This window comes from Notamacropus eugenii, chromosome 2, assembly GCF_028372415.1.
Source record: "Notamacropus eugenii isolate mMacEug1 chromosome 2, mMacEug1.pri_v2, whole genome shotgun sequence".
Taxonomy (NCBI): domain Eukaryota; kingdom Metazoa; phylum Chordata; class Mammalia; order Diprotodontia; family Macropodidae; genus Notamacropus; species Notamacropus eugenii.
The window spans coordinates 294,020,886-294,042,448 of NC_092873.1; the positions used below are offsets into that span (position 1 = coordinate 294,020,886).

The following is a 21,563-nucleotide window of genomic DNA, read 5'->3' on the forward strand; positions in this document are numbered from 1 at the left end:
TAGAGAGAAAAGGATTAATAACCAATGAATTTCCAGTTTTATTTTTTAAAAAATCATTTAACAAGAACAATAACCAACTTAAAATTCAAATGAACAAAATGTCTTTTTAAGATGGATTAATTTACAACAAAATCTTCAACTTAAAATATGAGCCCTTCTGTGTAGGACCAAGGAGGCCAATAAGCTCCAGTTTAAACAGCAGATTTGCACAACTAATATATTTTCCTGCATTTGGTGGCACAAAATTATATAGGTTATATAACTCCCAATGAGACAATATTCATCTAGGAGTTACGCAAAGAACGGTCACAGGAATGACCTGAAATTCCCCTTCCAAGGTCATTCAAATTCTGTCATCAGTTATTCAGAAATCTATGTGACAGATACTCCGACATGGAAAATACCACTTTGAACCAAATGGTTCCTTTGGAAAATAAAATGATACGAAAAACATTAGCCATGTGCTGGTAGAATCACAGATTGTTGGAACTGGAAAAGTCTCTAGAGCCCAATTCCATCCTTGCTGAGGTTCAGACCTTTAGTGACTTACCTAAGGTCACATAACTACATGTAATTTTAGTGGTAAAGATGAAAGATAGAATCTTGTCAGTTCCAAATACAAATCACCAAAACTTAATATTCACCCCAGTGAATATTAAGCCTCTTTCTTCCTGTGATTCTTTACATCACATTATTAAATCAAACTACCTAATTTTTTCAATTGTTTCTTGTGTCCTAGGAGCCAGACATGCTACATTTAGGTTATGATTATGGAAGCTCTGGGGAACAGAAACCTTCCAAAGTTAAAACAAAATTAGATTAGTCTTACTAAAATTCAGGAGTGGGAGAAAGAACCTGAAATTTTCCTGTGAATATATTGAATTTTTTTTTTTTAATCACATCTCATCAAGGTAAAGACGAAAGAATTCACAGCTTTCGGACTACACTTGGGATATAAGAAAAAGGAGTTGGAATTCTTGTTTTCAATTCTACCTTTCACAAGCCCCACACTGTGATGCTTTGAGTATAGTACTGTATTACCAAGATTCTCTACTAAGCTGTTTGAATATAAACAGCACTTCATAGAAACATTTATGGAGTAAACACTGCAGCATCAGCCAAACAGGATATTCTATCTTCATACTCTTGAACTCACAATCTTTAATAGCAAAGACCAGCTGCAAAGGAATACAAAATTTATGACAGCTGACTAAGGATTTAACTTGGGGGAAGCTGAGCTCTCAGAATTCAAGGTAACTGGGGGGATGTCTCAGTATCCATAAACATCCACAATCCATATTTTTAAGTCCAACTACCTTAGATGGCTTAACTTGTTTACAACAGTTAGGTTTATCACCTCATCCAGCCAGACATCATACCTACATTTAACAAGGATCTAAAAGGAAACCATTTTTGGCCCACTTCAGACCAACTGTGCTTATGACGTACTGAAGAAAAAGCTTGTAGAGTGAAAGATACACATCATACGTATGAGACTCTGTGAAACTTGTAACTGTGTGCTCACTATGGCACACAGAGTGCTCAGTTTGTCTCACAGTTTTAAGAGAAGGGCCATGTGTGGCCTTTTTTACACAGCAGGCACATCGGCACACAGCAGATGTTTAATAAAGGATGGACTGACATGCTATACTTCAACCTGACATTAGGCAAGTCATAAAGTACGAATAGCTCCCATACTCTGTCCTCCAAAGGGAACACAGACCTGCATGATCTCAGAGTTGCACAGATGATAAAATTGGCTGGAATGAGGAGTGGTCGTCTATGGCCCTGGCAGTTTCTGTTTGCATGGTAATAAATGGCTAGCATTACTATCAAACCTGTGACCCTGGTCTCATTAGCACCATACTCTAGCCAAGTGATTAACTAGCTCAACTCAGGATGGTAAGGCACATCCTGTCTCTCCAATAAAACGTATAACAGTCAATAAAAGCCAGATGAATGTAGTGAAGTTGGCAAGAATAAAATTTAGTTGCTTATTATTCATTCTATTAATATATTGCATCTAACATTTGAAGATCATTGGTTGCACCTTTTGAAGAAAATCTCCCCTAAATTATCATAAGATCTATACAACTGTAAATGCATGGTCCAAATTAGCATATGATAGCTGGTTGCTTCTTCAGTACTAATTTCTCTTCTTCTGTATAAGAATAAAAGCTAAAGGAAACACTAACTACAAATTGCACGTACAATTTGTAGGCAATAACAGGGGGAGGGGGGGAGAGAAGCAAAAAAGTGGAGACTGAGTAAAAAATAAGTGAAATGATTCTTAAGTATTTTTCATTTCAGATTTCTCCCTGTGATTCCATAAACAGGTCACTGGGAAACCGGATACAACATAACTGAGATGATGATATCAGATGGCCTGCCTACCCATCCTACACAAGTGGAATGGCCACAGACATCTTCTGATATTCATCTTAATGTCTAACAGTTTATGAGAGGCCATCTCCTTTTAATGGTTACCTCACTGAATAAAACAGGAAAATTCTACAAATCACTTCTAAGAAAAAGGCACTTCATTAGGAAAGGTGTTTCTAATTACATAGAAGTAGAGGAGAACCAGAGCAGACACAAAATTCAGTATTACAACAGGTACTCTAGTGGAGAGTGGAGTATGCTTTCATACTTGTGTTAGGAAAAGCAGATGCCAGGTTAGCATATGTAGCCAGATAACATCATCAACAAAACCAGACAGTGACTTCAACAAAAGTTATTCATAACACTGCTCCAAATATCAACACAGGTCCAAGTTCAACATTAAAAAAGAAAAATCACCAGCAGTTGGTACTTTGGAGCTCAATATGCTGTTTTCAACAGTATTGTGACAGTTTGGTTCTCTGTTTCAGAGCATGAATTTCTTTTCAAATGAAAAACCTTGAGAGGAAAAAAAAACAACCAAACAACCCAGAGAGAAAAAGCCCAGGAAGAAGAAATACTGGTAAGGAGAGGTGCATTTCTCTGGTCAGACAACCAAGTGAGGAGGTAGTTGTTCTGAGAACTTCTCAGGTAGAGAACAGATAAGAGAACACTGGGCACTGGGAAAGCGGCAAGGGGCTTCACAGGGTGACTGAAGATGAGTATTTAATACTTCTCCTCCAGGTAAGTCAGGACCAGGGTGTCAGTGCAGCTGAAACAAAGGCAGAATTTATGTAAGTGACAAAACTGTGCCAAAAAAGGAGAACATTTAAATGATGGCTGACAAATGACACATTTCCCAATCTGTCTTACCTCAAAAAGTGGCTCTTTTCTGAGGATGAAACTCCAAACTCCATCTATTACGGGCAAAAAACAACCAACAACACATGGTTTATCTATCATCTATTATGGAGTCAACAATGTTTTCAACTCTTAGGCAGCATCAAATATATGTCATCCATGTATTCCTGCTGTTAACATTGTAAAATTATTGTTACAAAATACTCAGCTACATGTCTTAAATGGCTGCACTACACACAAGTTCGTGATCTAGTGTTCTGGGAATGTTTCAAAGCTTTAAAAGGTTTATGAAAACTGAGAGCTAAATAGCAGCTTAGAGAAAATTCCAGGTGAAGAAAAAACAAGAAAAATTTTAAGACAGCAAACCATAGGTGTTATGCCCAAATCTCCCATGATGAATAAGGTGGTTTCTGAGATGTATGATGTAGTAAGGCAAATAATTCATCTGTAAATCTGAAGAGAATTTTTATACTCACTTGGTTACATGACTGCACAGGAAAGACCTAGACAGCCTTGAGTCCCATCATCACTACTGTTGAGTTTTTTCATGCGATACTGCCGTATTTCTCTTACCAGTGTGTAAAAAGCATCTTCAACACCCTAAAAAAAGGTCCTCATCAGTGATTCTGCCACACTCTTTATCCACATTCCAGGTGAGAAGTAAGCAGGGCTTCTCAATATTGACAAAAAATTTCTATTATTGTGGTGGCACCTGGTAAAACAAAGTGTTCCAAAAGAGGAACTCTGCAGTACTCTGCACATAGTACACATTGAATAAGTATCTGCTGGACTGAACTGAAGATGGCCAAATATTTCAAAGTGTGCAAACAGGAATTCTTAGGATAACAGTGACAACTAAGTGAAGACTTCTGTAGCATAAACAAGCAAAAGGGAGGGAAAGGTGATTCTAGGGGTAAAAAATCCCTCTTAGAGATCTAAGATTCCATTCTGGTGGGATAAAGTATTTTCAATACTATGCTTTTTCTATGCTCTGCAATAAAATTAGTTTGTTATAAGGAGAGAGGAAAAGACAATTATTTTACTGGTAGAGGGAACTCCTGCCCAGGCAGGGCATCACCTCTCCACATCCTAAAGTCCTAGAATTGTAGAAAGCCTGAAAGGATCAATGACCTGCTCAGGATACAGCCAGGATGGGTCAGAGCCAGAATCTGAATTTTGACCCTCCTGGCTTAAGACTGGCTCATCCGTATCTACCTGGCACATGAATGCAACTACTAACAGTCTTTCTGTAAAACTAAAGTGTGCTTCCATTTTAATCACCGTTATCATGCAAATCATGAATTAACTCAAAACCAAAAGGAATTAAGACAAAATAAAAACTAGTGGTAATGGGGATTGGGAGAAGGTGGCAGTTTGGGGACAGAGGTGAGAAAGCCAGATGGGAAACTGGAAAATAATAGCTAGAATTTATTTCAGGTGAAAATAATGATCTATTACTAAAAGGGCTGACATGTAATCTGAGGTGAGGGAATGCCTCTATTAAACCTAATCAACCTATTCCATCATTCCAACATTATTCAAAACCCACATCAGTAAACAAGGTAGTGATTTCCACTTCCTCTACCCATAAAACACACCCCAGGTAATCCCCCTGTAACTCAGGTTATAGATGAAGAGAAGGGTCCTACTGTACCTGTCTGGTCTTGGCTGAAGTTTCAATGAAAGGAATTCCATAGCTCTTGGCTAGTTCATGAGCCTGTTTTGTGTCGACTGTCCTTGTTGGCAAATCACACTTATTTCCCACCAGCACCATAGGTACATCATCTGAGTCTTTCACTCGTTTAATTTGTTCCCTAGATAAATGGAACAGGTTATAAAAGAGTAAGAACAGCCAAGCCTTTACTAGAGAAAAAGTACAGCTTAGGCTACAAATTATATCCTGTTTAGTTTGTGCTAAATATTAAGTCTTGCTTTTATCACTTTAAAAAAGTCTTATTTCCACTCCCACGACCTCTGACAATGCAGTTTTCAACTCATTCGAATTCCTTCAAAAAAACTTTATTCTGTTTGACCAAGTAATTCTTGATTACCTAACACATATCCCACATATAATTGATACAGCTACCATGCATATCAGAGAAGTATAAAACACAGGTCCTATTCTCAGGACTTTATGGATAGGGATCAAGACTAATGCATTATTTGAGAGCAACCACATATAACTGAGCTCCAAGTAACATGGCAGATTTACTACAATAGGAGTTCAGAAAAAGTAAAGATCAAAGGGTGGGGATGGATTGGGACAGGCAGAGAAAGGCTTCATGAAAAAGGTTAACGTAAGCTGGGCCATGATGTTTGTATGAAATTTGACAACACAGAAATGGAAAGCATCCTAGATTAGGGGAAATGCACAGGCTAAAGGCACGTCCTGCTGTAAAGGGTCATAACAGCTAGATACCTAAGGAGTGTGTACTGGGAGTGGTGATCAGTTACGTTAGCTAATGAAGGATCCACAAAGTCAAGCAAAGTAATGTGTCCCCTCTCCAGTTATTTCCTCCCACTAGAGATGGTAGGTAAGTGAGAGGCACCTGGAGTACGTAAAATGGCACACTGAAAATACAATTTTCTGAAGATGTATTCCAGTAGTGCTCCACAGTATGAGATTCTACAGGTATTTATTCAGTAGTGCCTACAAAGCATTGGAGGAAAAAGGTCAGGGCTGGAAGCAGACAGGAGGAGTGAGAACACTCAGATGGGATTCAGAAGACTGTGACATTACTTAGACATGTGACTTGTATAAGGCACAGGACCTTCTGATCTCCTTAGTTTTTGTTACAGAATGGAAAGGTTTAGATGATCTCAGAGGTATATAAAAAATGGAGGCTCTCTTGATCTAACTTCACTGTAACAGACTATAAGTCCCTTCAAGGAAGGGTTTTATTTTTGTCTTTTTTATCCCTAGTGCCTAGAAAAATGTCTGGCACATAGTGAGAGCTTAAAAATGTGTGTTAATTTATCAGTTTTCCTATTTTCATTTTACTCTTGAATATCCTTTTTAAAATTTAATTTCCCAAAAAATTTTCCTTAGAAGTGGCACCTATGGGTGATAAATGATGATACACAGATCTCCATCTCCCACTCTTCACCAGCAGGCTTTGAGGACAATTCCTTTTAGTGGTCCTGCGTGCTCTGGCTTGACAATTCCTCCATTTATATATTTGAGCACACACTACAGACAATGGTCAAATCCTTGAACCATTTCTATCAAGCGCAAACTCCCAGAACTGCATTCTAATACATAGTATAACCCTTAAGAATCCCACTACCTTTTCATTTATTCTGCACGCAACATGTAACATGAAGCCTAAAGCTACCTCTCTGCTCTAATTATAACACAGAATCCTCTGAGTGCATCCACCACATGGAACACTTAAGAAATTCTCTCTCTACAATAAACAATGTTCCAAGTACCTGTAGAGGTTAATATCTGCAAATGATTTGCTATTGTTGATGGCAAAGACACAGAGAAAGCCTTCACCAGTCCTCATATACTGGTCTCTCATGGCACTGTACTCCTCCTGTCCAGCTGTGTCCAGTATGTCCAACAAACAAGTTTCACCATCAATAACCACTTGCTTTCGATATGAATCCTAGAAAAGTAAGTTCAGTTTTTGTTTAAAAACAAAACACCACAGAGTTAATGCCCCTGCTAAATGAATTCCTGGTTTGCTTTTTTTAAATATTCTTTTCTATTAGGCTTATTTCTTCTAAGCATTTTATACGCATCAATATCAAGTAGACAAGTTGTTTCAAATTGAAAACTGTCACACCTCCGTACCTTGACAATACAAAGATATTCTTACTGGCTGAGGTGGTTCTGAAGAGTGTGATGGGAAAAGGCAAACTGAGCTCACAGAGCATTTTTACCAATTACACTTTAAGTTCTGTTTAACCAATTCAGAGAGACTTGTACGTCTAACCTAACACTGGACTTGAGTCTTCAATGCCTGTTCAAAGGACACATTCACATTTTCCATTCAAAGCCACTTTCAGTGTGAACCTGCTCAAGGAAGGACGGAGGCTGTGGCCAAGAATGCCTGCGGGGCTTGTATCCCCGCACCCCAGCCCTGAAGCGCGTCTCCTCAACCACGTTCACAAAAGACACCGTACGGAGCGGAGACACCTTCCTCTACCCGGTCACCTGTCCATCTTCACTAAGGGGGACACCAGGTGCAGGTGCAGACGACACAAAAACACTTGGGAACCGCCCGTGCTCTGCGTGGGGCCATGGGTGTGTCTGACCCCACCGGGACGGCTCTTCCCCCCTCTCCCGGGGCCCTCCGCTCCCCTCTCACACCGCCTCCAGGAAGGCGGTCCGTCCTCGGGCCGCGGCCGGAGCTCCCAGCGCTCGGCAGAAGTCAGCCTAAGAGGCGTCTGTCACGGATCACCCGCGACACCCACAGCGCCCACCGCGAGCTCAGCCCGCGGCTCCGCTCCCGAATTCCCCATCACGCGCGTCTTTAGCACTTGGGACGAAGACAGCCTCCAGGAAGGCCCGCGACCACCGAGGACGGGCGGGACTCGGCGCCGCTGCCCCGGCCCCCTCGGGCCGCCCCGCCCGCGGTCCGTCCGCTCGGGCCCCGCGGATCTCAGGGCGCTGCGGCCGGAGGAGGGGGCCCGGGGGCGGGCGGCGGGCTTACCTCTATCGTGGGATCATACTCGTCCACGAAGTGGTTCTGGATGAGCTGGATGGTCAAGGCGCTTTTCCCCACACCGCCAGCTCCGACCACCACCAGTTTGTACTCGGTCATTTCACACCGACAAACACCTGCGGTGCGACAGCGGCTTAGTGGGCGAGGGGCTTCGCGGGCCCCGCGCGCTGTCCGCGACCCCGCCCGCCCCGCCCGGCTCTCCTCCCGGCCCGGCCCGGCCCTAGGTCCGTCTCCCGCCCGGCCCCGAGGCCTTTGTCCCGCGCCCGCCGGGAGCCACCTCCTCCCAAGAATGGGGCGGCGCTCGGGCGTCCCGTCCCCGAGCCCCACCTCGAGCTCCGTCGCCTCGACTTCGGACGCACTCGGCCCCACACCCGGTAAATGTGCCGGAGACCCCGGAACCGCCATGAACAGCCCCCACCCGGGGAGCGACACTTCCGGCCCCACCCTCTACGTCATCAATCCGCACCGACGGAGCAGCAATTCCCGCCCCGGCCACGTGGGGCCGCAGCCGGCTCGGTCACGCGCGAGCCCCACCCAGCCCCCTCCCCTCCCGACCCCTCCCCCACTAGGCGTCTCGAGAATGAAAGCGCTCGGTGGCTATAGGTTTTTTGTCTCAAAATCAGTAAAACTTTATTCTATTCCATTCTTTCGCCATAACAGAAAATCGGAGAAAGCAAAAAGTGTTTCGTGTTTACAAAGATAAACGCGGCCTCGTCTCTCAGAGCAGATCATAACTTCAAAACGGGAGGGGGAAGACAAGGGGTGCGGGGCGCCCCCCACCCCCGCGGCCAGGCCCGGGCGCCCCCGGCCCGTCCTGCCTCCCCGGGCCCCGGGGCGCTGGGGAGAAGGGCGCAGAGCCGGGGCACGGCCCCCGGGGCGAGCCGGGCAGAGTAAGCAGGCCCGGGCCGGGCTCGTCCAAGGCCCTGGGCCCTGGCGGCTGCTTGGAAAGAAAACAGGATTCATTTCAGGCACAACTTTTTTTTATTTTTTTTTTGTTTTTTGTTTTTAAATCAGTAAAAGAAACTGGGGTCTAGAAGCTGCAGTGTCCTAAGCAGCAAGTTTGTGCATCATCCTTTTGTTTTTTTTAAATATGTTTAAATTACCACACACTGATGGCACACCTCATCCGAATGAAATTCTGCACCATACATACTAATCATAGTAAAGTTATAAAAAAAAAAAACCCTTAGATATACTCTGGAAGATACTTCTCACTGAAATCTAACAACTTCGCTAAGTGGACTGTGACAAGATTATAAATGAGATATGAAAAATAACATTTTAACATTTGGCCATCAACTTAAGGAAATGGTTTAAATGCTTACACAAATTTTTAATTTTTTAAAAAAGGTAATATAGTCTACCCTCATATGGTCCTCAGAATTAAAGCATCATGAACAGGAAATAACAGGAAAAGAATGCAACTGAGAGCTAAGGCAGAACACCTTGCCAGAAGGAATGAAGGTAGAGTATACACTAAATATCAAGTGCAGAATTTCATAAGGTCGACCAGATAACTGTCTATATTTTTCACTTACACAGGCGAAGTAGTTTTGCAATTACCAGTTGCGTTAAATGCACCAAATAAAGCTTCTAAAATTGATACTATAAGGCGCCACCTTAAGTTCTCCAGGCTGCAACTGTGCATAATTTTAAAATGGTTTTCTTAAATTTATTTATTTTTTTAAACATAACATGAGGAAGGTGTTAAAACTGGTGTAATAGCTCCATAGAATAAGTATTCCAGATTTTGGGAGGGATGAAGAGGGAGATATTCAGAACCCTTCACCAGAACCCCCCCCACTTGATCATATCTGATTAAGTGATGTGCTTTGTAGATGGGGTTAGTCAATGACACCAGCTTGACGGATCTTTCTTTCTGCACCAAATCCCTGTAAAGAAATAACCTTCGTGATTAATTGCAATTTTTAACTGTTCATGGCATTTAGAAAATTAATTTTATAACTAAATTCAGAAACCACCTGCATGCAAGTTCAACTGAAAACTCAAAATATATGATTTATAGTTTTGTCAACTACTGAGTTCTTCCTGGTGGAATCTGCACAAAAACCTCTCGGCTAACTATAAATTATACTTTTAACAGCAGCCATACTGTGCTAAGCACATCTTCATGAAAAACAATTTCTATCCAGTCAGAAGCACTGCAGGCCAGCAGCCCATGCCCACCCTGTGCTCGATGACCTTCCTGCTTCATTGAGCAAGTCTTCATATCAACATGTTAGGAAATAGAAATTCTGCTATGGAGTGGCTCCGAATCTAAGCTTCCCAAACCCTGATCCAACGTCATACCATTGAGTTATCTGGTCCCCTTGGCTGACGAAGAACCATTAGGCGAGGAGCACTGGCATCGTCTAGAGTGATGCTCTTCAAGCGATTGACCAACCGGTCAGGACGTGGAGCTGCAACAGCCTTGGGGCCTTCACTGTAATACATAAATGAAGAGATCACAGGAAGCAAAGCCTGGTGAGAAAAGAGCAAGTATACTTTCAGACGTACATGCTCCCCATTCTAGTTGTGGAACTGTTCATTTTAATCACTGGGACTGTGAATAATGGGAAAAAAGTAGCCAGACAAAAATTTGAGACAAGAAAGGTTTGTGGCTAAATGTCACTGGGCCAACTTCTCCAGGGAAAGAGCTATAAGAATCACTAGACTAGAAGTCCATAAAATCCTTGGTAATTTCATTTCAATGCAACAGGGCTCTTTTGTAATTCTATGTATTTTATCAATTTAAAAACATCATTCTGAGATGGAATCTATGGACATAAAAAAAGGTCTTAACCTTAACTGGTCTGGATTACAAGCAGAGAGACAAATTTCACAAAGGTATAAAAGAGATAAGGGATAGCCAGGTGGTACAGTAGATAGAGTGCTGGGCCTGGAGTCATAAAGACTCCTGGTTCAGGAGTTCAAAGTTACATAACCCTGTTTCCCTCAAGTTCCTCATCTGTAAAATAAACTGCAGAAGAAAATGGAAAACCAGTCCAGTATTTTTGCAGAGAAAGCATGGGATCATGGAGAGTCATACATGACATGACTGAAACAACTGAACTCCAATAAAAGAGTGAAAATTAATAGAAAAAAGTAAGGTATTTACTGTTAACAAAGGTAAACAGTTTCATATTTTAGAGCATATTACTACAAATCCTTTCAGGTAGTTCTTGCTAAAATATAAGCTATCACTCTTTCAAAGAGCACCTCCCCTAACCAAAAACTAGTATCAAACTCCTATTTATATTGAGAAGATTCATGAAGTCATGACTCTTTGGTTTAGCAATGGGGGAAGGATAAGTGGAGAATAAAAACAAGAAATACAGGTAACATGAAGAAATAAAAATAAATGAAATCGGCAACAAACAGTATATTCTTAGCATGTACTACAGAAATTGTAAAGGATCATAGGAACCTAAACCGAGAGCTGGCAAAGACCTCAGATCATCTAGTCCAAAATCCCCTCATTTTAATAAGAAAACTAGGGTCCAGAAGCAAGTGATTTGTCCAATGCAATGTCAAAACTAGGTTTTGAACTCAGTTCCCCTAACAAATAGAGAAGTGGGGGATACCCTGCTGATGTTAAACCCCACTGGCTATCATATTATTGCTTCTTGGGTAATATAGAAACGCCTTCCCTTGGCCTTTAAGACCCATCACAATCTGTTTATTTCACGACTTCACTTTCCCTACACACCACAAATTTCAGCCCAAATGGACAACTTCCTGTTCCCCAAATCCTGTACCCATCTCTTCCAGGCTCTCCCCCCCCACCCCCCCACTACTGCCTAGAATGAAGCTTCTCACTTCACCTCCATCTTGACAAGCTGAGCTCATGTGTCATCTTGTCAAGCAGGCCTTTCCTGCCACCTTCCCAGGAAGGAAAGTCATCATAAAGTGCTTACCTTCCTCAAGTTTACTTGTTTACATGTTGTATACCTCAGTAGAATTTCTCTTGCAATAGAAGGCAAACTTCTAAGGGCAGAGAGTGCTTGCTTGTCTTTCTTATCCCCAGCACACAGGAGGCACTGTGCGTGTACTCCAAGAAGCTGTCCTGGGCTCTCCTGCCTTTTCTCTATCTTTTCATTGGTGAATCCATTTGCTCCTCTGGGCACTATCATCTCCATGCAGACGACTCATAAATCTACACAACCAGCCCAGGTCTCACTCCTGAACAGCAACCTCACATCATTATTAAAGATCCTGAACTGGGTTTCCCACATGGATATTTCAAATGACATGCTTAGAACAGGTCTCAACTTTGACCCTAAGTCCAACCCTCTCCAAAACCTACCTATTTCTTAAGGATACCACTATTTTCTCAGTCTCTCAGATTCATAACCTCAGCATTACGCTGGACTCCTCATTCTCTATCAGCTCATATATCTTAGCTAATTGGTTACCTCTTGCCACTTCTCTCTCTACAACATCCCTCATATTTTGTCTTCTTCTATTTACAAGGTTTGTTCCAGACCTCATCACTTCTTGCTTAGCCACTGCAAAGGACTCCTAATATGCCTCTCTGCCTGTCTCTTCCTCTTCAATCTAATGCTTTCTATACTCACTTGCCAGTGATTTTCACTGAGCAGGGGTATGACCAAGTCACTCCCCTAATTCAATAAATTTTATTAACTCCCTCTTACCTCAATATAAAATAAACTTGTATTCATCAACATTTCCCTTTCTAGTCTTCTTACATATTACTCTCCTTTATGTTCTCTGACACAGTGATACTGGCCTCTTTGACACACATTCCAGGCATTTTCAGTGGTTCTCTCCCATGCCTGAAATGCCCTTCTTTTTCATCTCCTCCTCCTGGTTTTAAGTCTCAAATAAAATTCCATCTTCTGCAAAAACCCTCTCCCAGTCCCCCTTTAACACTAGTGCCTTCCCTCCATGATCTCCTCCAATTTACTGTGCTTGTGTGTGAAGATATATGTATGCTGCATATAGTTATATGCATGTTATCTCCCTCAGACTGAGAGCATCTTTGAGGGCAGTGACTGCTTTTATTTTTCTTTGTATCCCCAACATATACATGGTGTATGATAATAACGTTAACAATAGCTGACATTTATATAGTATTTAATATGCGTTAAGCATATTATATCTTTATAATTATATCTCATTTGATCCTTACAGCAACTCTGGGAGACAGGTGCCTTTATTATTCCCATCTTACAGATGAGGAAACTGAGGCAAACAGACTAAGTCACTAAGACCCTTAGCCAGGGTCACAAAGCTAGTGTCTGAAGATGAAGTTAAACTCAGGCATTTCTGACTCCAGCTCCAGTGTTATATACACTGTACCACTTAGCTAACTATAATAGGTGCTTAATAACTTCATGTCATAGTTCTAACATATTTTTCAAACCTATTTTTCCCTCAGTAAACTTTCTCTCTGTTCCTTCATACAGAGAGCTGACTCATGACTCCTTTTACATGGCCGTTCTTCTTGCCTGAATTGCACTCCCTTCTAATCTTCACTTCATAGAGTCCCTTACTTCAACATGCAGCTCAAGCAATACCTTCTATACCAAAAGCCTTTTCTGATCTCCGAAATGCTGTCCTAACTGTACTTTCTTTTCATTCTAATACACCTCTATAGGTACATACTGTCTCTGCCAATACTATTTAAGCTCTTTAAGAACAGGGATTCTTTTTTATGTTTCTGGATTTCTAGTACTGAACACATTGCCTTGTATGCAGAACTTAGTAAGTGCTAACAGAATGTAAAGACCTGAGCAAGGGAGACTCACCAGACACGCCAGACATTGCAGGCACTGCATTTGCCAGTACGCTGATTGAGAATCACTGAAAATTCTACCTCATCTCCAGCCTGTAGCTCAATGCCATCCTGAACTTCCTTCACATGGAAAAAGAGTTTCTTGCTATCTCCAACTTCATAGTTAATGAAGCCAAACTGAAACAAAAAGCACATCACCATAAGAACATAAAACCTCAGGGCAGAAACAGTACAGCACACTTTGAATGAAGTATCATGTTCCTCAAAATCCAGAGCATATAAGGATTGGGATTTAGATTTTACCTGATCCTTCACACACTCCACGGTGGCCCTACGCAGGGGTGTGATGTTGTAGGCCATTGTTTGTGCATTCTGACCCAGGACACACAACTGGAATTTGACACTTTCCCCCTTCTGAAGGCAATCCCCTTTATTAGCCATCCCAACAATGCCAAATGGATAGACCTCACCTTTCATGTCCCCTAGGAGAGAAACATTCAGAATTATGTCACTTGTCATTAATAACTTTTAGTATATTTATGAAATCTAAGTCTTCTAAACAATAAAACACCTAAGAATCTTTAAAATTTTACATAGTAAAGCTGAAATATTAGCTGGAATGATAAATTCTGTCAAAAATATAAGTAGAACTGATCACTGTCAGCATTTTACCAGCAACCATAAAAAAAAACTTGAAGGGTAAGTACACACAACAAAAAATTTCTCTGCATACACTTTTTTTGGGGGTCTGTATGGAGATGAAAGAAAACAGCAATGTTAGGCTAAACTGAAGGAAGCAAAGGTTATACTCTAAATGTTTCCTGTTCTGCCCTGTCTCGCCTGCTACTGAGAAAACTCTAGAGGGACCCTTTCCAACATAATCCTGTCTTGATGGAAAAACAAGACTAGAAAGAACCTAAATAGACACATGTGTATGCGCTTGTTTATTGGGGGTGATGGAGGGAGGGAGGAGACGATATCAAGTGAGAAAAAAAAGGGAGACTATTTGGTAGCACTAGTCCACCGGTTACATATGCTCAGTTCATCTTCGGCTGCCCCCTTAAGACATCCAACAGCCCTTGCTCTCTCCCCTACCAGTATGCAGTCATTTTATTCTTTAAAACTTCAAGAGGGAAAAGGACATGTGTACAGGGTCATTCATTGTGAGAAGTTACAGTATTTGAAGTTGGCTCAGTTTCCTTGGCAATCTTCCCCCAATCTTCCCGACTCCTTTATCCTTCAAGATTCTACATCCCTCAGTCTTTTTCGATATTGTCTCCTGTAACTCACATGCCCAACCTCCCATGTGTATAAGGTTAACTTATAAACCACTGCCTCACTTTAGAGGTCCTGTTGCTTCAGGTTCTTCTGCACACAGAAGAATCAAGGCCAGGCTACAGGGTGGGCATTTGGGAGCAGAGGCCTGTAGTGCTGAAGGGACATGTCATATGGCATGAATGGATCTGGATGGAAGAAAACTAAGGTGAACTGGAGAGAATGCCAGGGATCCTCAGCTCTGGGTCAGGTGAGAGGACAAGGATGCTGAGATGAAGAATCAAGGATCTTTAGTTCTGTCATAACATATCAAAGTATGTGCCATCAATAAAGACGGTCAACAATGAAGCTATTTAAAGATATGAGAAAAACCATGAAAATATGGCATAATTATAAAAATAAAACTATGTGAAGTGCTTCTAATGACAATATGCATAAATCAAGAATTTGAACCAATGCCACTTATTTAATGTAGCATTAACTTGAAATAACTTTTAAAGGGAGAATTCTTAACCAAACAAGGATTAAGAGAAATAAAAAATAAAAATAAAACAATATGCCACACCAACAGGCAAGTAGTCAAAGTATATAAACAAGCATTTTTCAAGATTTGCAAACTATAAATAACATGAAACCATGCTCCAAGTCGCTAATAGTAAGAAACACAAAATAGCTCCAAGCTCTCACCTCACTTTATGCAAAAAGGCAGGAACAATTGAGACCAGAGGGGCTATAGGAAGACAGGCACACTAATGCACTGTTGGTGGAGTTGTGAAGGGGGGTCAATGGTTTTACATTTCAATTTATAAAGTAACTATGTAACAAAAGTGACTGAATTGTCTGTAACCTTTGACTGAGGAATTAAGTAGAAGATAGAATAAAGAGGCAATATTTATCAAAACATTCACGCAAACAAGGTGGATGTCCACCCACCAAATGAGGAATAGACAAAAAGTCCCCTATGAATGTGATGGAACATTACTATGTAGTAAGGGAATTATGGGAAGATATGTATGAAGTGAAGCAGAGTGTGTAAGCAGAACCAAGAAAGTATACAGAGTGTCAAAGAGAAAGGTGACTAAAAGAAGATGAATTCTGAGAAATAGGAAAAACAGTCAGCCAAGATCATAGAGAAGTGAGGATACCAAATAATAGCCCCATCTTCCTCCAGGGAGAGAGCAGGGGTCTAACCAGGCAGAATTATTTCTGCTTGTGTTCCTTGGTCTCTAGTGAAATGACAGGTATAAGGGATCAATAAATTGTATTAAAGATAACCGAGGTCCAAATCTGTTCTGAGCTTCCATTTCAGACAGGTAAAAAGATTAAGCAAGGCAGCAAGTTCCTTATTCTCTTCAGTTCAGCTAATGAAGAAATCCGAGATAGCTGCAACAAATACACATTTGCCAATATTTTAAAGCCTCCAACCACTCATGTGAAGGATGCTGGCAGGGAAGTCCTTACCCTCCTCCACGATCTCAATCATGCCTTGGTATTCAGTCTGGGTTGGATCCACACTCCTCAGGGGGCGGATGACTTTACCCGAGTAGATGGTTGGATCAGCTTCCTCAGTCGTGCCATTAACTACAAAACAAACAGTCCTATCAGACCAGAAAACTCCCAGTAAGTGGAGTTAATAAACATGGGCACAAACATCAACCAAGGGCAGTGAGTTTTCTTTGGGAAAGGGAAGTTCTGAAGCAGAAAGTTTTAATCTTAATTGCTTCAAAATTCAGACAGTATCAAAAGTCTTCATAAAGAACTAATTCAATTAATGGATAAATTAATCTGACTGTAGTGTAGAATAAACATTAACAGTGTTATTGTTTTTGCATAAGAATAAGGTACCCAGAAAGCATTCCAAGTATAGCTTTTACTCATTAAAGAAAATTAGAATAAAAAAATAGTGTTTGGCATTTCCCTTTAAGACTATCATTACAACAGATTTTGTCAAGAGACAAAGAAATTAGGGGCAGCAGGTAATAAGACAAGGTTACTTTTTATGAATGCACATGGAAGCATCTCCGTGTTGTAGCAGAGCGCTGGAGTGGGAAAGATCTTGCTTCAAAGTTTGTTTCTGGTCTATACAAGATAGGAGACTAATGCTAAGGAAGGCATTTTAGCAGTCAATGCCCCAGGCATTTGTATGACCGAATCACAGATGGGTAGCTGAAATGCAAGAGTTACAGATCTGCCCTGACAGAAGGACTTTCCCTTCTTGATGGAATCGCAGGTCTGCCTGTGAAGCGCATATTTTTAAAGTACAGAATTCTCTGCCCTCTACAAAGGTATTAATTTGTATATTTTATCAAGGAACACAAGTTAAAGCAAAAGCCTTTAGTAGGGGAATAATTTTGCGCTGCACATGAACTGTTAAAAAGGCTTACGTGAAAAGGGAAACCAAGAGTGAGTGTGTTCCAGAGAACAGTCACTGCCTGGGTCACTAAGGAGTATCACAGAACTAAAGTTATCATGGAACTAAAGCTGTAATTTTCTCAATAAGGTGGTCTGGGATTGTTTTAAAAAAGTGAAAATGACCTTCAAATGACCTAAAACCAGAAACAACAGAGCGCTTATTTGCCTTCTGAATATACTCAAACCAGTAGCTGTGCAACATCGCACAATCATTACCTGAGTGTGTTTTGTTCACCTTTTCCGCACTGACTTTGTTGCCTTTGCCTTTTGACAAGCTGTATTCGACCATGTCCCCCAGTTCCAGGCTATCGACATCACCAGAGAACTCACTGTTGGGAAGGAAATGACATTCTGAATTGGTTTCGACCACAAACACCCTTCATTGGAGGAGACATCGGTCTAACTGTAGCACCTCTCCAGAACTATCCAAGCTAGCATCGAACTCAATAGGACCGCTATGCTGCTGATGCTGATGTAGTCCTTAAATTAACGAAGTATTTGATAATAAAAATGTGATTCTTATTCCAAGGCAAAGAATCAGACATGGAGAATTAAATAATCTCTAAGGCCTCTTTTAAGCATGATGAAAGGAATTATTTACCTGTAATGGAAAAAGATTTCCTTATCATGATTGGCTGTTTCAATAAATCCAAAATTATCCTTCAGGGTTGCCACATAACCCAAGAGCCTCTTGGCATTGGAGTTACGACCTAAAAGTCGGACACAAGTTGCTGTCTGCTGACCAGTCCTCTTTGTTTCACTTACACTAAATTCAACCTGTAAAAAACAAGTATTTTCGTGAAACATGAACTATTTTTGACACACTCAACTGCCCTCAATACAAAATGAGATCTTCTGGCATGTCCTCAAGGTTGTGTTCACTCTTCAGTCACTTTGTTGTCAAGGAAAATTTCCGTCACAACTAACACTCCTGTTTCTCTTAAAAGCATAATGCTTTAGTTTTGTCTTTCAACATGATTTCCCTTCTCTTTATTAAGGCCTCTGACCAAGCACATCAATTTCATGATGTATGCTTCTCCAGAGGCATCATCCAAAGTCTTTGTGCCTCTGAGGACCAAAGGATCCCTTAGATCTGTTACTTCTTGTACATGCCTTTAACAGCAGTTAAGATTTCAAAGTATTCTGCTATTTATTCCTAGAGACTAAGAGTTCCAAGGGATCTCTAAGCACAACTTTCAACTTAGAAGCTTATTCTACTGTATCTTTAAGAATACAGACTTTCAGTAGCGTAGTTTGTGAAAGTAGCAACAAGCCAACCAAATAGCACCTGTGCATGTCAGGCAGATGGCCATTCCAGAGACAGGGAAGCTTATGGTCAAGAAGCTATAGGTGTAGCTCTCTCACAGCACCTGGCTCAGCCCCGTATTTTGAAGCTAAACTGGTCTCTTACATTACTTGATTGGAATAAAACCAGTTTATCTTGTCTTGAATGAAATTTTTCCACTGACTTTGAAATCAATCTCTGCCCCCCTGCTTACTTCTAATAGCCAGCACTCTAACCCCAGCTGCCTTCACATTCAGAGAGGGATACCTCTACCCCTGCAGCCCCCATCTCTAACTGATGAGTTCCTGTTGGAACCTCCATTCAAGGAAGTGCCCAGACCAACCACACTCACTTATGTATTTTATAAGATGGCATCATTCATCAGCTTTTTGTTAGAAGTCTAGGAAATATATATTTTACAACAAAGCCAAACGAAAACTTGGGACTACAAAAAAGGAAACCATTTCACTTTTGTAATGTTCATGAGTAACAAGACATGATTTTAAAAATATTCTTGGTACTGACTTCATCCCTTAAAAAAGTAAAGATGTATTTGCCTTATCTCCTATCTGAGGAGGAGTGGAGCCTTCCAGGTCCTTGGCTTGATATGCAATGGTCAGTTTCACCCCACAGTCATCATACACAATAATTCCATCTTCAGCCTCCTAAAACAAAAAGTGCTATGGTAAGGTTTGCAAGGTACCAATGGGGGGCAAAACTACTGACAGGTTATAGGAAAATGATTAGTCTGGGTCCAGATTTCTCTCCAAGTGGTCCTTTTGAAGAGAGATGGCATCCATCTGGGTAGGACAGATCTTGTCTAGAAACAGGCTTAGTACACTAAATCAATTCTAATGAGGTTTTTTCAGCAGCAGGATATTCTACCTCACACTTTGCTATTCAGGAAGAAAATTTTTAAGATCGAACATGCTCACAATGTCACCCCTACCTCCACCCCAAAACTGGAAAGCCCTTCCCATTTTTCTCTTTACCTAATGATTAGCATTCTTCAAGGTCTAGTTCAAGTTATATTTTTCCCACAAAATATTTGAGACTACACATTTACAACACTTACTGGGCATTGTGGGTAGGCACTGTGAAATATACTTTTTAATAGCTTAAAACACAGATGACGAAATATACAAGTTAACACATTATAGATCCTTATCAGCCAAATAAATATGGCACCCAACCAATACAAATGGCAACCCATTCATGCCTTCTCATCCTATGCAATTATAGTTCATGTGCTTTCACAGAAGCTCCATAAAGGATCTATCAAAGAACTGAAAGCTTTGAGTTCTTTTAAGTATTTTTATTGATATCAATGTAACATTTAGGTTATCTCCTATCCCTCATTCTTGCTATGTGATTGGCCTATTTCCTTCTCTGTAAATACATGTCCTTGATAATGCATATTATGCTAGTTCTCATATCCATATATACTATTCATAGCTCTGGAAGACACTGGTAAAATTACAGAACATATCATTTAAGGGATGATTAGTGAATCTCCAGAAAAACGCAATGATAAAAAAAGCTATTAATAACATGTCATGCCAGACAAACCTTCCCTCCTTCCTTATTTTTATAAGGTTCCTAACTGGGGAAATAGGGGAATGTTATTGTTATAGCTTATCTATATTTTAATGAAGTATTTAATAAAATCTCTCCTGTAATTTTCATGGAAAAGATAAAGATAAGCATTACTTAGAACTGGCTGAATATCAACTTGGAAGGTCTCCAGGGGAGTACCCAGAAATGTGCATATGTCCCTGTGTTGTTTAATATTTATATCAGTGACTTGGATAAAAACACAGGTAACATGCTTATTGAATCTGCTGATGGTACAAAACTGAGATGACACATACTAGTCGATAATCAAAACCTTAAAAGAGCCTGACAATCTACAAACATGGGAACAAATCATTTAAGATGGAATTTAATAGGGCTAAATGCAAAGTCTTATAGTAGAGGCGGCCCAAATCAACATTATCAATACAATAAGAGGGAAGCATGATTAGAGGACAATTCATTTCAAAAAGATTTGGAAGTTTTAATAGATTACAAGATAAATCAGTCAATAGCATCACATGGTAGAAAAGATTCTGGTTTAGGGATGGATTAGACTAAATGATCACTGGTATTTCAACACTGAGATTCTTTCATTCTGTGATTCTGCAAGTAGTATGTAGTATATATGTAACATATAGTAGTATACTAACATGTAAAATTATTATCTCCATCAATCATCTTTTCATGCTCTTTGGACACTTCCAGTTTTGATTCTTCTGAGATAATAGTATTCCAGGATTGACAGGCATACAGTATTACCAGGAGAATGGTGTGGGATCACTGTGCTAAATAATTTCCTAAATGTAATGAAGCTCTGCTTAAATTCTGGGCCAGCTCTTCCTCTATCTGCATTGCCAGCCTAAGAAATAATGGATGATCCCTTCTTTTTCCCTTGGGTAGTGAGTTGGGCAGTGACTTTCCCTAAGGAGGAGGTGCCTCTGTAGTGGTCCAGGTCTCAATGTCTTGTGCAAAAAATCTGTCAAGTCTCTTTTTCAATAAAATCTTGTGTCCATCTGAAGAGTGTGTAGGATGCCCTCATAATACTGGCAAAACCCTTGGGGGACCACATATCCCTAATTTGAGGTCTGGTTCATGTCAGGCATAGGCACAGCACTCCTACTGATAACCCAGGAGAAGGAGTTCTATGGTCGATGTAGAAATGCTGGTAAAACCTTCCAGTTTCACCTGTAAATGTTTTGGGGATAATATGGGATAACTGGGTCTGATATCAAAAACTTTATAGGAGCTTCCTAAAGGAAATATTCATAACATACAGGTGGGAAGTATGTGAATAATTCACAAGCCTTTGGTTGTTCATTTACTCCAAATACCGAAACCTTTTTTC

General features: G+C 40.7%; 2 protein-coding genes across 6 annotated transcripts in view; both read right to left on the reverse strand.

Moving 5' to 3' along the window:
- Window positions 1-14: 14 nt before the first annotated feature.
- Window positions 15-8,375, reverse strand: NRAS (NRAS proto-oncogene, GTPase). The gene is made up of 7 exons (XM_072644442.1): window positions 8,241-8,375; window positions 7,902-8,029; window positions 6,673-6,851; window positions 4,895-5,054; window positions 3,717-3,840; window positions 3,253-3,296; window positions 15-3,151 (listed from the first exon to the last, which is right to left on the reverse strand). The coding sequence occupies exons 2-5, from the start codon at window positions 8,010-8,012 to the stop codon at window positions 3,721-3,723; spliced, it is 570 nt and encodes a 189-aa protein (XP_072500543.1). The 5' UTR covers window positions 8,013-8,029; window positions 8,241-8,375; the 3' UTR covers window positions 15-3,151; window positions 3,253-3,296; window positions 3,717-3,720.
- A 500-nt stretch (window positions 8,376-8,875) lies between these two features.
- CSDE1 (cold shock domain containing E1) overlaps window positions 8,876-21,563 on the reverse strand; it is a 54,636-nt gene continuing 41,948 nt past the window's right edge. For all 5 annotated transcript variants that reach the window (XM_072644435.1, XM_072644436.1, XM_072644434.1 and 2 more), the window contains 8 exons: window positions 19,201-19,308; window positions 17,960-18,135; window positions 17,575-17,687; window positions 16,408-16,527; window positions 13,975-14,153; window positions 13,685-13,848; window positions 10,224-10,356; window positions 8,876-9,805 (listed from right to left, as the gene is read on the reverse strand). In XM_072644435.1, coding sequence (XP_072500536.1) covers window positions 9,758-9,805; window positions 10,224-10,356; window positions 13,685-13,848; window positions 13,975-14,153; window positions 16,408-16,527; window positions 17,575-17,687; window positions 17,960-18,135; window positions 19,201-19,308 — 1,041 coding nt within the window. In that variant the 3' untranslated portion in view covers window positions 8,876-9,757. The remainder of the gene's footprint in view (window positions 9,806-10,223; window positions 10,357-13,684; window positions 13,849-13,974; window positions 14,154-16,407; window positions 16,528-17,574; window positions 17,688-17,959; window positions 18,136-19,200; window positions 19,309-21,563) is intronic.

Coding starts and splice junctions, on each gene's coding strand:
- NRAS (XM_072644442.1), bottom strand. CDS start 8,012: ATGACCGAGTACAAACTGGTGGTGGTCGGAGCTGGCGGTGTGGGGAAA. Junction 6,852..7,901: donor AGTATGATCCCACGATAGAG/GTAAGCCCGCCG, acceptor TTACTTTTCTAG/GATTCATATCGAAAGCAAGT. Junction 3,841..4,894: donor CTTCAGCCAAGACCAGACAG/GTACAGTAGGAC, acceptor ACCTTTTTTTAG/GGTGTTGAAGATGCTTTTTA.